Source organism: Falco biarmicus, chromosome 10 (assembly GCF_023638135.1).
Source record: "Falco biarmicus isolate bFalBia1 chromosome 10, bFalBia1.pri, whole genome shotgun sequence".
Lineage (NCBI taxonomy): Eukaryota > Metazoa > Chordata > Aves > Falconiformes > Falconidae > Falco > Falco biarmicus.
This window is the reverse complement of record NC_079297.1, coordinates 29313858-29329166: the sequence shown is the minus strand read 5'-3', so window position 1 is coordinate 29329166 and position 15309 is coordinate 29313858. Positions and strand designations below refer to the sequence as shown.

Below are 15309 nucleotides of genomic sequence, written 5' to 3'. Positions count from 1 at the left end.
AAGTTGGTAAATACTTAAAGTATTCTTTGTAATCTGAATTTCTGCTTAATTTCAGCTGGGATGATTAGAAAAATATTCTCCTTCCTACTGAATCTTTCTAAGTGATGGAAATGCACCCTCAAAATCAAGGTTGGTAGGGGGTGAAGAAAGTTTCAAGCTTATTGAAAGTTCATATTGTACTATACAACCTATAAACAACAAATGATATACACTGGTATCTTACATATGACCATGAACTTTCTACAATAAATTTACACTTCCAAATGACAATCTGCTTAGAAATGGCAGATGTCAAAACATGAAAATTTATCATTCAGAAGACATGTTAAAAAGAATACTTAATTTATTAATAATCATTTTAGGGAGAATTCTAACTCATGAATATTTTTCATTTAACACACTTTTAATGGCTGAAAAAACTGTTTAATGAAAAGCTAGAGGTAGTGGAAGCTGGAGATGTCACCCAATATGTATGTTCTCTCTTACTGGTGAAGAAGCTTACAAACCTTGCTCTGTAAAGCCACACTATTAGACCAAGTTTACAGATGGAATGAGATATAAAATTACTAAGCATTTTGTCCATTTGAAAGTCTATAAAAATTACTGAAGTATGGTCAGGAATGTGCTTATTTTCTGTCTCCTACTTTAGGCAGTCCCTAAAAGCCCACAATACCGTGTGACAGTCTACCAAATTTTCCTCTAAGACAAATGCATATTATGATTTTATATTTATATTGCTGAAGACAGCACTATAAGTATCTACCGATACACAAGAATACACATTTAGCATCTAATGCCTCATCTGAGTAAGTTCCAGTTAAATAAGTTAAAAGCAAAATCAATCATTGTCCTATCTAGTGGTAAAAATCTATATTAAGAGATTCTTCTTATCTGATAAACTTAAAAAATTATACTATGAGGTATATATATTTTGATGGTGATGCCTGAATAGGTGGATAGGCCAGCTCAAAGACCTGCCTACCTGAAGGAGCACAATTATCACTGTTTAATTTTCTTACCCAGCTGATCATGAGGAGTGCCTTTAAATATAATTCTGTAAGTGGTAAGGAACAAAGCTCCTTCAGCAGGGAGGATGTGAGGACCTCCAAGCAGTCCTCCTGTAGCTTCCTCTCTGCCATCAGGATCTAGTAGCACACGGAGACCTTCACAAACAAATTCTTCTCCTGGGAGTAAAGTTGGCCGTAGAATTTTGGGCTGATGCAAATAAATGAAAGTGTAAGTTTAATGGCGATACCAGTGTTATACCTCAGACTAGTTGTAATATTTGGCTTAAAAAGCTTCAAAACAAAATGGTTATGAGACTGAGTCCAAAGAAGGGAGATGGAGTTTGAACTCAACTAAGAGAAATGGGTCTCAAAAAACAGTGGGCATGCAACAGCTTGTTTATGATCAGAAGTTTGGCTCTACTAGTTTCTTAAGTTCATATTTCATGAGACCAAAGCCAAGCACTTTTTTTTTATCACTGGTGGAAACTTTCTTTCAATGTTTTGATGTTTCCTCCTAACGTTATGAGGGGAAAAAAAGATGACTAAATTGCATGATTCTAATACTTGTAAAGAATACAAATATGTTTCATAATACTTGCCTTCTGTATTGGTGGAAGCCGCCTACTCTCACGATGGACAGCCTCCAGAGTCTCTACGTGCATTGCTACAATGCCTGGAAAGCAGTAATACCATAAATGAAGTCTCACAGAATATGAAAGAGAAAGTTGCAATTTAATTAACACTCTGACATTCTGAAGTTCTCAAACTTAAACATCAAGGGAGTAATTATTTGAAATTCAACAGCAACTGTAGTCTAGAAAAGTAATCTAACGTCCTAACTTCACTTGAAAGGAACTGAAACGAAAAAGTCTATTTCTCTCACTAGAAAAAGAACAAAAAAGAAAGAATACAAACCACTTTTGTCACAATTCTTACCTGGTATCATGCAATGAAGACCCTTGATGTGATCCTGTGTAACTCCACTCTCTGTGCAAACCTTGTCAATAAATCTGGTGATGAAGCGCACTACCGCATTTGCAACATCATTGTTCTCAGAGTCCTCAAACCCACTTTCAGTGTCATAACTCTCTGCAACACTGCCTGCAATACTATAGAAATTTGAAGCGTGAAAAATTCGGCTGGTGGTGCACACATGATACCTGGCTAGACAGAGATAAGGTGTGGGGGTTTTTTATAGTTAAAATACATAAACCTTGTTGAAAGCATATGGTGGTACCACAATTATATCATATTTTCACTGTCATTAATACTGTCAGATCTGCATGGATGGTAACAGAAGAGAACCTTCCCTTCATGAGTCCAGCGCAGACAGGCCCGCAAGAGTTAAAAAAGCTGCTTAGAAGTGAGCTAGCTCTACGTCTTCTCTTTGAAGAGCCAAGTACATTATTTGCCACCCATGGTAAACAAATATCCAGTTACAGTAAATAAGTATTTCAGTTGCAGGGCAAAGCTAAAAAGACCGTAAGAGAAGTGTTTTGTTCATGAGGAAATGTAAGCAAGCCAGTGGGACATGTACTCTGAATGTCTAAAAATGCCTTCCATAATAATATTAAGGGCCAGATTCGTGCATTGCAACATATACTGCAACCTGTCCGCTGAGCATGTCCTAATGCCTGAGTTCAGAGCCATTTAGTCAGCAATGAGTAGCCATGGGGGAGTTTGACACTGATAACCTGCCTATCTTCTGCTTGATGCCAGCATTCTCACTAGCATTCTACTATTTTATCAGGTGGGAATTCTGATGGGTCATAGGTGATAATGAAGACACTAAACAGAGCAGGAGGAAGGCTCATTATGAAACGTCCTGGATTTGCATGCTAAGGAACGTAACTGGTGTTATACTCCTCCTGCCCCCTTAGTAATTTAACCTTTGCCACAGTGGTTTAGCCCTCTTGTTTTCTGTGACCTCAGTGCCTTTCTTCCTTGCAGCTGTTGCACAGAAACTGTGATTTTATGGAGGCTGTAGAAATGCTTTCTTGATTTTAGTTCACACACTGTTTTTTCCAAGACACATAAAAACAGAGTAGCTTTAGAGCTGCTGTTTTCTTTCTCATCATACCCTATGTTTGTATTCAACACTTGCATTACTAGATTAAAAATTCTTACTGTGACGGTAACATTTTTATGTTCCCTTAAACGGTGGTAAACTACTCCAGATTAAGTTCTGTTATTTAAGGCTAATCATGTTAGACTTCTGTTCTCCTTAATTAATGAACTTGAAGAGAAGATACTGAAATAATCTGTTATTATTTATATTATAAACAATATTAATCATTTAATATATGAAAACACAATATAAATACATAAAATTAAATAAAGATATTAAATATGTATTTTAATCTAGAATAAGTCCTGAAGAGTACAAAGCTTTGGAAACCTGGCCCATCCTGACCGATTACCACTGACCTTGCGTACCCACCTGTTTGTGACAATACTGTTGCTTCCACTCTCCCAGTCACCAGGAGCCGATGTTCTTAGTAATTTGTTCTTACTTGTATCCAGCGGTACTAGCAGGTAGACCATGAGGTTAGCAAAATGAATTGCCTGACTGAAAACTGTACTTTCCTCGTTCTGGACTAGCTCCTGTTGCATTTGTTTATTAAGAGTTGGCCATAATCGTAACTGCTCAGCAGCCAGGTCCATTGCTGTCTTATCCTGGTCTGGACCCACAGAATTTTTCTCCTAGAAGACATACGGAAAGAAATATAAAGACATAGGAGAAAGAATAAAGCTATAACTTAAAAAATGAATGTTTAACCAAAACTTTACTAAATTATTAAACTTACTTAACTTCCCCCCCCCCCCCAAAAAAAAAAAAAAAAAAAGCAAATAACTACACTAAATAGGGTTTAAGGAAAGTTTTTAAGTACTATAGAAACTGAGCTTTGAATGCAGTTTACTGAAATACGCAAGTAGCATGATGTGGACAATCTAAACACCATCATTTCTTTCCAGGTCTTTTTTTATACTATATGATATTCCATGTTTCTTCAGAGTGGTTTACTGATTTTAATCTAGCTGCTCTCCTTAGATCACCATTTTAGCTCACATAAGAACATGCATAAATCAGACTGAGAAATAACATGCAGCTCACTGCTTGAAGCAGGTGATATTCCCCAAATTCCTAGGATATTCAGGTGAGGCAAGCTTTTATATTAGTTCCCAGACCAGCTGAAACATTCATGTTTTTACATGTTGGAGTTCAATTCTAGCATTTGCTTGAAGCAAACTAGGTAGATGGCACATAGTCAAATTATATTATAGCCCAAGGAAATTAGAATAAAGGAATCTGGCAGCTGATATTAGTGACCTAATGCCTGACGTTAAATTATTAAAGGACTAGTTATCTTGTAAATGTTTTTCTATACTAAGTTAAAGTTGAGTTAATTTTCCATATAAACACAAGAGGGTTAAAGTGGATGCTTCCTTGTAAGTTCTACTGTTCTTCACATTTTTCTTTACATAGTCTCAGGTGGAAAGGGACTCCCTACACACAGTCCCACAGTCCTTTTATCTTTATCCCTAATATGTCTGACATGCCTTTTCAGTTCTTCATTCCGATTACATTTCTGGGAATATCTCTGTTTATTTTACTTCCTTTCTTTACAGTGCTGTCTGAATTCAGGTAGCATACATTTTTCAGTCACATAGTTGATAATGGAATGTTTATACCAAAAGAGAGATTACAGATGGCTTTTTACTATGTGTATGTGCTCCTTCTTAAACATAAAATTAAAAAAAATCTTATTTTAGCATGCTGCAAACCTTCCCATTATACTTCAATTTTTGCATTAGACATGTACTCTCCTCCTACTGAGACAGGTAATTTGTGTTCTGGAAGGTCTACCCAATTTTAATAATGCAGACTGAGTGCCATTCAATAAAAACTACCCTAGGGTTTGGTGATAATCTAACACTGGACCCTAGAACTGCTTGCTGCTAGCTTAGGCTCTTTGTGTAACAGAACTGTTGCTATTTTATACCATTGCCATACGATATGGTACTACTTTCAGGAAAAACATATACCAGAAGTGTAGAAAATTATACAAAAAGTGGTTGCTTGAAAAATCATAAGGGCAACATCAAATCATAATGCTTTGCAGATAAACGTAAAAATTAGATATTTTTTTTATGTTATTGCACGCTGTTTAATATGGGGAAAATGAAAGAAAAATATCTAAAATTGGAGAAACCGTAACTCAGCTCTCTATAACTTAGGAGACTATTGAAATGTGAAGAAAAATACCACCTTGATATTTACTTTAATATATTTTCCTACCTTTTGTCTCAACTGTACTGCATGATTGTCATCTTTGGCTGTTAGGTAGAGGGAGCGAACTTGATTTTGCACGTTGCTGTAAAAGGTTGTTTCCCAGAACTGCTGGTTAGTCCAGATAGGATGGTCTTGTACACAGGTGTAAGCAAACTGACTAACACCAGGTGCTAATTTCTGAAAGCAGAAAATATGCAAAATTGACAAATTAGTCCTATTATTTCATTTCCTTTAAAGACTATGGCTTGCATATTGAAATATATATATAAAAAAATCAGTCGTACCAACTGAAATATGCAATATATACCCTTCTGTACTACAACATGCAAAGGAGAAATTATATCTCCAGTTTTGTGCCATTAAAAGAAATGAACATACAAGAAGCTTGTAAATAAGTGGAAGGCACCACCTTCTTGATTCACAGCAGAAAACGAGACTCAAGAGGAAGAATTCTGTGATGACAGCTGATAGCTCAAAACATATTTCTAATATAAAATGTTCTTGAAAAAAATACAGTATTTTTAATAACCTAGTCCTACAACATAGAAATCAGTATTCAAACAGATAAAAATTATTTCTTGATTATTTAAAAGTCAGAACTACAGTAATGAAATGTAAAATAATTATAAGTGGCAACTGAGTCCTTCCAGAGCTGCATATTTTGCAACAGCAGCAGATTAAAATGTTCTTTTCATTGTTACCTACTGCACTGTATGACCCAAATCCAGCTCCTGACAGAGTACTAAACTGTGTATGTTCTCTGAAGTCACAAGGGACTGCATCCCTATAAGGTCTCAAACAAAACCAGAATTGTTAACAGCACTCCTCATTATGAATATATCATTATTTTCAAGTAGGTCTATTTTACTTAGCTAGTACGAGTTTCCCAGTGAGTTGTTCAATATTCTTGATAACCACATACAACGAGAGGAAATTTATTTCAATGACCTAAATAATGAAGAACTACGTCTTACATCATACATTCTTACTTTTTGAAAAAAAAGAAGGCCACAACAAAATTTGTGTTGTATACTGTGTATAGCAAAGAAGCAGGTAAGCTAAACACCCACCTATGATTATTTCTGCAATAGAACTGAAGAATAAAGTACATTACTGGGTGCCTCGTTTCATGACTTTCACTCAGAATACTACCCATACCTGAAATATATCCTATATCTAGAAGTTAAATTTTACTTTAGTGATTATGTCGTAAACCACTTTCCTGTAGACCAAGAATACCACTTGATTTAATATTTATAATTGTAACAGTTGTACACAACAGCCAGTAAATATAATACTTCCTTAGTAGGCACCCAGGCATTCAAGTGGAAGGCTAGGAAATTACAACTGAAAATTTTAAAGTCTGGTTTACAGATTTCTGGTTTTGCAATTCTTCGAACTGTGTTTTCCGTGCTATGCTCTTCCAAGTACATCATGAACTAAAAGTCCTGATCATGTGCCATGTATTCATTCCCTATCAGGAAGAGGTCCTTCAAAGTACTATGTTTGAGGAAATGACATGTGACATGCTACTAAAATGTACCCAGCTGAAATACCATCTCATGATTAACCAGCAAAACGTCAGCAAAACAATTTGTATATAATCATGCAGAATTTCATCAAAATTTCTTGATAACCCGTTAAGAAATCTGAATGTGTGGAAGATTCAAATTACATTAAACGTGATAATGTCTATTCAATACAGACTTAAGCAGAAGATAGCTGGCTTGTCTAACATATCACCACGTTTCAGTCATGACGCAGGAAATCGCGGATCACACAGTGCTCGATCTAGCTGTTAAATCACAGAACAGCTGAGACAGTCCTGAGCTTTGACTGACTGCTGGGCAGCCCTTGAAAAAAAAAATAATCAAAGGCATACAAAATCTACACTAACTCATGACTATGTCAAGCCTGTTACTTAGCAGGACAACTAACTGTACACGAAATCGAGTCTTTTAATTGCAAAAACATGAAAGAATGTTAAAGTAAAAAATATACAGGACAACATCTATCCTCCTGTACAGCTATCTCCCAGCTCCTTTACAGTAATCTTTATTCTTTAAGTGCTGTACACATTTCTTATCTTTCACCCTTTGTAGGTGTGTATACAGCTAGCTTAAAATGGCTTAATTTGTTCGACTGTGGTAATTAACACAGGGCCCACAGAATGGTTCTGGCCCAATCATTCACCTGACTCAAAATCCAGATGCACAAAACTTGTGTTACAGAGGAATGGCGATGAAAGGTAAATCAAGGAAAATATATATGGTCAACAACTTAAAAGTGGTAGTGAGTGTTAAAGAATAAATCCAAGTAAAAGTCATGGAATGGCTTTATTTTTTTCACTGGCAGTAATTCCCAGTCACAATACTGCTGCAAAAAGGGAACACGACATAAGGGGGGGAAAAGGAAGAGGGAAGAAAAAGATAAATGTCTGTTCAAGCCTAACTAGTTGGTATAGTTAACTCATGCCAATTTCTGTAGTAAATGGCACACAACAGAATGATTTTACTATCAACCTGTCTAGCTGCCTTTGATGCCTCAGCCCAAATCAGGTAATTGTGTAAACTAGGTAAAGAGGGGGTGATCTTTGACACAAGCCAAAAAGAAAGTTTAAACTCATAACCCTATGTCCATAGTAATAGTGTTACAGAAATAAAAATGAAATGATTTTCACATGGGGACAAACATGAGCAGAAAGCCGAGGGGCTTTGAGATGCTCTTCCTGTGCTCATAATTTTAAACCGTGAACAGCCATGTACAAACCCACAATTTTTAAATAATGGAGATTTATGTTCAAATATAACACCACAAATCAACCCTGGCAGTAATTCCTAGGCAAAGTAAAAAAAGTTTGTTTACAAAAGGATGAAAGAAAATCCATCAAAAAGCTAAGCAATCATAGACATTATCCTTCTCATCACCTACAGGTGTTGAAATAAATGGTAAAACCTGATAGCAGCTAGAGCAGAGAATCAAAGTTAGGACTTTGATTTTCCAGACTAAGCTCTGCCAGTTATTTTGGGGAAAAATCACTGGATTCTCAGTTTGTTTTACTTGGTTGGTTTGTAAAAAAGCAGTATGAATACCAACGCTAAGCAGCACACTGCTGCTTCTATGCAGTCCAAATCCATGGACTAAAATACTCCGTACAAATAGAAGTATTCCATGAAGCTTGCAGTGTCTATATTCTCTACCCTGGGAGTGCTCAGTGAGCCCATTTGACCAGAATGGAAACTAATCTAATACATCAAAAGGGCTCCAATGTTTACTGTTGTATTCAAAAGAATTTGCTCAGTATTTCTCCAATTTAAGTAAAACAGTAGTTCGGCATCAAGCAATACTACACATATAAAACACATCTTTACCTTTCTTTCCATAGGACAGCTCTTTCTCCCTGCCCCAATAATTCATTTCTGCCAGACAGAATGAACATAGGAGGCAGCAAAAGAATCTCCTACTTAGAAGGGAGGATTTAGGGGTGGACAGCTTAAAAAAGACTCCAGAAGAAAATAATAAAAATAGTTCTGAACTGATAAAGTCCTTATTCTGAAGTTGTCTGTATTATAGCTTACACTGAGCTGTAAATTGTAAATCGAGCACTGAGGTGTAAATTGTAATAACTAACAGGAAATGAGTTAACTTCTGCAAAGGACACCAAGTTCTTTCAATAGATTAATGGCCCTTCAAAAAACCCAAACATTCCCCTCCCAAATTACATATGAAACAGACATCACCCGTATCAAAGTACTGAATTGCATTCTACAGCTTGTGAAAACCCAAGGTAGATCCGGGACTTGCTATGTGTGATTATACCAACTTTCTGAGTTCAGGAATTAGCCTTAAATTATTTCCACCTTACTGAGTAGCACTGGATAATACCTGCTTAGAATTTTTTCTGTGTTTCCTGACACTGGATACTTCTGAACCTGAAAATGTTATTTGCAGCTGAGCAAAAGATGTGCACCAATGCCAGGACTCCCAAATTGAACTGTGAGGTACAGGTCGTCAAAGAGCTTCTCTATGACATAATATATTTAAATTCCTTGTTTCTGGAGAAGAAAGGTATGCTTGTGCTGATCACTCACCAGTCATTATCCTTTACACCACAAAATCTTAAAGAAGAAAGCAAGTTTATTCTAGCAAAGCAAAGGATCTATCAATTGTGAAGTTGCAAAAAAGTTACAAAACAAAGAGAGTGGAAAAACAAAATATAAATGTATGCGAGACTGTTCTTTTCTCACAGGAATTTGCCACATGTCTCGGCTATGGAAATGAAGGAGCAAACTCCACAGTACTCTATTTTTTAGAGAAATCCAGTTTACTTCAGAAATGAACTGGATTTTTGTCTTCCAATTTATATCCCAGGTTATTGGTTTGGATAATTTTGGTGAAAAGAGGAAGGAAAAGAGGTGAGGCAAAGAACAGCTTCCTCCTCAGCTTCTGGAGTAATCACTGTGCTATGGGTTATCTGCTTGACTTTTGGAGAAAGCTATTGCAACATCTGTGAAAACACCAAAGGATCTTCCTCGCATAACAAAGGAGATCGCAGCACTACCTCTCCTGTACTGGTTAAGGTTCTCCCTGGAAGTCTGCTAAGTTTATAGATCATCCTGGACATCCTGACACTGCTACTTCCAAGGGCTATTCCCCATCTGAGGGTTCTTTATATAGACATTCAGCGATACCTGTTTTCGCATCATGAGTGGGTAGCACTTGCCGTAGGCAACACACTGCCCTCCCCCAAGACTATGTAAACCATGTTCTGCATGCAAACATATTCCATGAGCCAGTCCTGCATTCAGATCTACCCTGTGCCCACACAGACACCCCTAAGTTCAAAAAGTCCCACAGAATCAACCCACATAGACCGAGAGGAGTGAGGCTTATCGATGTATTGCAGACACCGCTGCACCACACCATGCATATACATCTCTCTCAATATTTACCACAGCATACACATACTCAAGCAAACGTTAAGTGTACATGAATACATTTTCAAGTCTGAGTGATGCATGGACAATATCAGTCAAACAATTCAATTCAATAAATGGTTTTCTCATTTGGTCTAAAATATAAAATTATACCCACATGTATTGTACACACAAATGTGGGTAAAGGCCATAAAAGCATAAAGTTAAGAACTGTGATGCTTCCATTATTATTATTTTTTGTTGTTGTTTTGATTTTTACTGCTTTAGGAAAAAAAAAGATGAAATACCAAATCAAGCTTCTTCTCCAACTTGAAAACCTAATCAACAAAAAAGAAAACAATTTGCCACCTCTCCTACCTTCAAAAAGCCACTAATCAAGATTGGACTCAAGACTGATTTGTATTTTAATATACTTTAAGGTGTGAGTAGCAAAGTGGTTCATTACGTTGTTTATCTACGATTATTTCACCATGAAAAATAGAAGAAAGGCCAATTCACTTATAATTCAGTGCTACCAAATCACAGACAGGTATATTAAACCAGCAGAGGGCAATAGAATTCTAGAATTTTGCAAAATTGGGATGTAATTCTGGATGGAGCTTTATTTATTGTATACATTTTCTGGCAAAAATTACTTAAAACATCTAATTACTCATAATCTTTAATCCCAGGTTCCAGAAGATCATGTATAATTTACTACACAACACTTAAAGCCATACAGAGTATCCCAGACTTCTATACAGATGTATCAAGACAAATACGTGCTAATACAACTTTACGTGTAACATTAAATAACACACAGTATTATACTTTTCCTTTCTCTAAAGAGATAACGAGATTTACAAAGTTCTGATATACACAGAACACATTAAGGCAATTACAATCATCTAGAATGATGTGCAGAACCTGCAAAAGAGAGAAGACGTTTTCCCACCAGAACTTCACAGTTCTACATGGCAATTAAGTTCCAAGAAGTGAGTAAGAAATATGCTGATTTCCACCCCTATCTACAGTACATTAAAGTGTTAGGTTTTGGGTTTTTAAAGATTAATTTCATTATAGAGATTACTATGACTATTCACCAAGGTTTAAATCCATTAGTTAAGTTACAGATTTCACAAATTGTCAGTTGCAGTGTTGAATCCATCATCTGAAGGGTTTTTGAAATTGTTACAGCTATTTTGAAAATTTCTAAAACGTCACTGTACGCCTTTGGCATTAGCTGACTCTGCAGTGATGGGGCACCTCTCTGACAGCGTTGGAACGGTGGTATTGGCTCTACCCTCAAAACACCCACCCTAGCAACTATGCTGTTATCCAGGTCTATGCTCACAAAGAAATAAACTCTGTAAATGTCACAAGTTTATGTTTTTATTTGTAACAGTGGTTCTTAAAATTATTTGACCTGATATGAAACTTAAAGCCAAGTTAATCGAGCATCTAAATAATCCCCCAAAGGATAATAAAGTAATTCTTTTTAAGTCCTTCTGCCATTTCATTATAGTATTTCTTTAATTACTATTTTCATTCCCCCATGGCAGTTTTCTTTGTCTTCAGTGGTAAAATTCTCTCTGAAGTTCTCTCAATATTCAGCATTCCCTTATCTGAAGACACTACTAAAAAAATAATCCTCAGGTAGTCCTCAAGAATAGGATGAGCAATACAGTTGAAAAATGTAAGGGTACAGCACAGAATATAAATTGTAAATTTATAAAAAAAAAATATAACAGTAGTAGGTTCATCTTGGTGATACTAAATATATACTACATGGTTCAGAAGGTGAAAGAGAGAGGATGGGCAAAACCAGGAAGAGCAGTATCATGAAGATTTCTGAATGTAAGGACAAGAAACCAGAACCTATTGCACCCTGATGTCATTAGAGAGATTAAATTAAGATCCAGTCTGATCAACAGGCAAGGAAAATGACTGTGGAGTTGCTGGATGCAAGTGCATTACAGAGCAGGATACAGTAAGGAACCTCTGCCCAATTATAAGATCCAGACACAGCACAGGGGGTGCGTGAGGAAGAGGATAACTACGTCTGCCTAGTAAATTCTTACTGGCACGAGTGTTTTGAATAAACAACAAAGAGCTGATGTGGCATTGACAAGTTCAGAAAGCCAGTGATGTATCACAGGAAGCGAAGAAGAGGATCCTAACAAGAATTTCAACTGTAGCAACTATTATGAAGGATGAAGCAGCACTAAGTGGATAAAATGCAGGGATGTGGGTGAAAACAAAGAGTAGTAGATACAAACTTCAACTATGGGCTTGAATCACAGGGAGAATAATAATGTGTATGAGTGAAGGGGAAAACCATAAGACAGGAAAGCATTTGTGACATCCCAATTCTTTGGTCACATCCAGTTTAAATTGATGAGATATCTAGGATGGCAACACAGAACTTCACACAAAAGCAGGCAATATACACAAATTATCAGCAGCTTATCTCCTTTACCATCTGTAAGCATTTGCTGTCTTCTGGAAACATAAAATAATGCTGCTTGACTCATGACAGATGATGCCCCGATGAAACAGAATTCAATAAAAGGAATTGTACTTTCATGCAGAAAAGTTCCATTCTACTAGAATAAGGACATAGTGATCAGGAGGTGAACTCAAACTTACAGACATGGAAGACACATGGGACTGTTCCTCCAGATGTACAGTCCTTCACTTCAAGATCAGAAGCTTTACCAGACATTTTAATTAAACCACCAGAAATTCTTTCATGCTGAAAATTCTAAATGAATTGTATTTCTGTAACACTGTAATCCCGCTTAGAAATAACAACAATATAGAGAGATGGTCTGTAATGAAATTGTTAGTCATCATGGCTAAAAAATGAGTTCAATTAGGATCAGGAATAGTTACAAATTATGTAATCCGGTGCTTCTGGGGAATACAGTGGAAAGGTTTCTGTTTTTCCTAGGATACTGGATCCGTTTCTCTGGTACGGAACTGAACATTTACTGCAACATTTATCTTACTTTAATTGGGGAGGTGGTTGTCCTTTTTATTTTCCTGACCAAGTACTTCCTCCCATAAACCACTAAGGAAACAAATTGCAGATTGCAGAGTTCTCTTCAATGTTTCTCATGATGTTATCGTTCTGGGAAAGCAAGCTTCTTCAACAGAGTAAAGTTACTACTGTAATTGTTTTCCAAAATTCCTTGTAAAGTCACATGTTAAAAAAATCCTCTAATTAGTCTCTCCGTGCTAAACTGTCATATTATACTTTCCTGGTTTATTTCTTCCAGATTTTTTTTCCGCTTAAATATAGTTTTGGAAGAGAGATATGCTCTACCTGCAAGGACATAAAATATGTTCTACAGATATGTATTATGTATCCATTCAAATCCAAAGTACACTAATTAAAATCTTAAGGATCAAAGACAGCGTTTTGGCATCTGTGTTTGCAAGTGATACTGCAAAACCATTCAATCATAGCTAACAAGAATCCCCTGATTCCTGTTTTAACTTAAGTATGTTTGCTTTTAAAAATACAATTTGCTGAACTGTAATCTTTATATGAAAGGAAGTTTTAATGAATGTAATAAAAACTCTTGACTGGGAAGGTGTTCAGAAATATTGACAGAACTTTGACCATCAGCTTACAACGCTCTTCCGTGACCCCACTCATATCCATAAGCACCTGCCAAGCAACCATTGTCTTCTGTCAAAATTCAATCAAATACTGCTTTTGTGTCATATCTATAAAAACTTCAGCCATAGTTAACCTACTAGTGGACAGAATCACTAACAATAGTGATGACTAAAGGCTGCTCTACAGCTTCCTTACGGTGCCTCAAACTGCCTGGCTTCAAGTAGTAGTGCTTTTTTTCAAATTCATCTTATAAGCTCTTGATGATAAAGACCTTAATCTTTGTGATCTTTTGCATGAAAGCAAGACCAGCAGTTCTGGTCCCTAATTAGGGCTCCTGGGTTTTGCAGTAATGCCAATAATACTAATATACACCTTTGGTAACGGTAAAATACCCTTAATCAATCTTTTGCCTGACAGCTTGAATATGTGCAAAATGAGTAAGATCTCTGAATGAAGAACTGTTTAAGAAGATGACATATGGAAAATCAATTTACATATTAAATTAAGATTTTAAAAAATATCTTATATTGTAAAGATACTGCATGGTGTTTTAAGGTACACTGGTGTCGTAAGTCTAGGAATTGGCCTCAACCTAAAGGATAAACATGTATTTTTTCCTTACAAAATAGGAATCACCTGAAAAGATAACATCTAACGCTGCCCCTGCAAAAAACAGGGCGTGTGTACCATGCCCTTCTACACTTCGCACCAGCATTACCACTCACTTCCTCCTAACAAACCAGACTGGTATCTGGAGTTGAAACATGACAATCTCTGCTGATACAACGAGGCACTAGGGCTCCCACAGTGAAAGAACAGCAAAATCCAGTGATGAAAGCTATACACGTTCCTTGGATATCTATTACTTCATTTGAAGTACTGCAGAAAAAGCTTTCCTCTCTCCTGAGTGAAGTCCTTAAATTCACTGCTGCTTGTTTTAGAAGAGTTATGCAGAAAGTAGGAACCACTTGAAGTCTGCCTACATATATTTTCTTTCATGGTTGAGCTTCTCCCATAGTATCCACTATATGACACAGGCAAGTTCTTGCCGTTTTTTAAGCAGGCAACTTAATGTATTTCTACATTTAAGGGATTACCATTCTGACAATGGATAAATATAGTATTAAATATAACATTATTTAATACAATTCCAGTCACAAAAACATTTTTATAGACTCAGATAGCATCGGAACTGGCAGAATAGAGATACAAGAAGAGAATTAATGGATGCAGACAAAATTTCTTGCCAAGATGATAAAGGAAGCCATTAAAAACTTAGAAAGTCTAAAGGAAATACTTGTGATTCTGAAAAATAATACTGCTCTGGCTAACGCAATTATTAAGAGATGCTCATCTATGAAATAAAGAAGTCCATGCATCATTTCTACACAGAACTAACTTTACTTTCAGAATAGTATATTGTTATGATGCCACTTCCTTTATTCAAACACAGGTGATCAGAAC

General features: G+C 36.2%; 1 protein-coding gene across 5 annotated transcripts in view; it reads right to left on the bottom strand.

Annotated features, from left to right (window-relative positions):
- Positions 1–15309, bottom strand: part of SBF2 (SET binding factor 2) — a 255131-nt gene that overhangs the window by 49857 nt on the left and 189965 nt on the right. For all 5 annotated transcript variants that reach the window (XM_056353901.1, XM_056353896.1, XM_056353899.1 and 2 more), the window contains exons 18-22: positions 5308–5478; positions 3448–3710; positions 1944–2116; positions 1607–1680; positions 1020–1215 (exon numbers count right to left, since the gene is read on the bottom strand). In XM_056353901.1, the coding sequence (XP_056209876.1) occupies positions 1020–1215; positions 1607–1680; positions 1944–2116; positions 3448–3710; positions 5308–5478 (877 nt within the window). The remainder of the gene's footprint in view (positions 1–1019; positions 1216–1606; positions 1681–1943; positions 2117–3447; positions 3711–5307; positions 5479–15309) is intronic.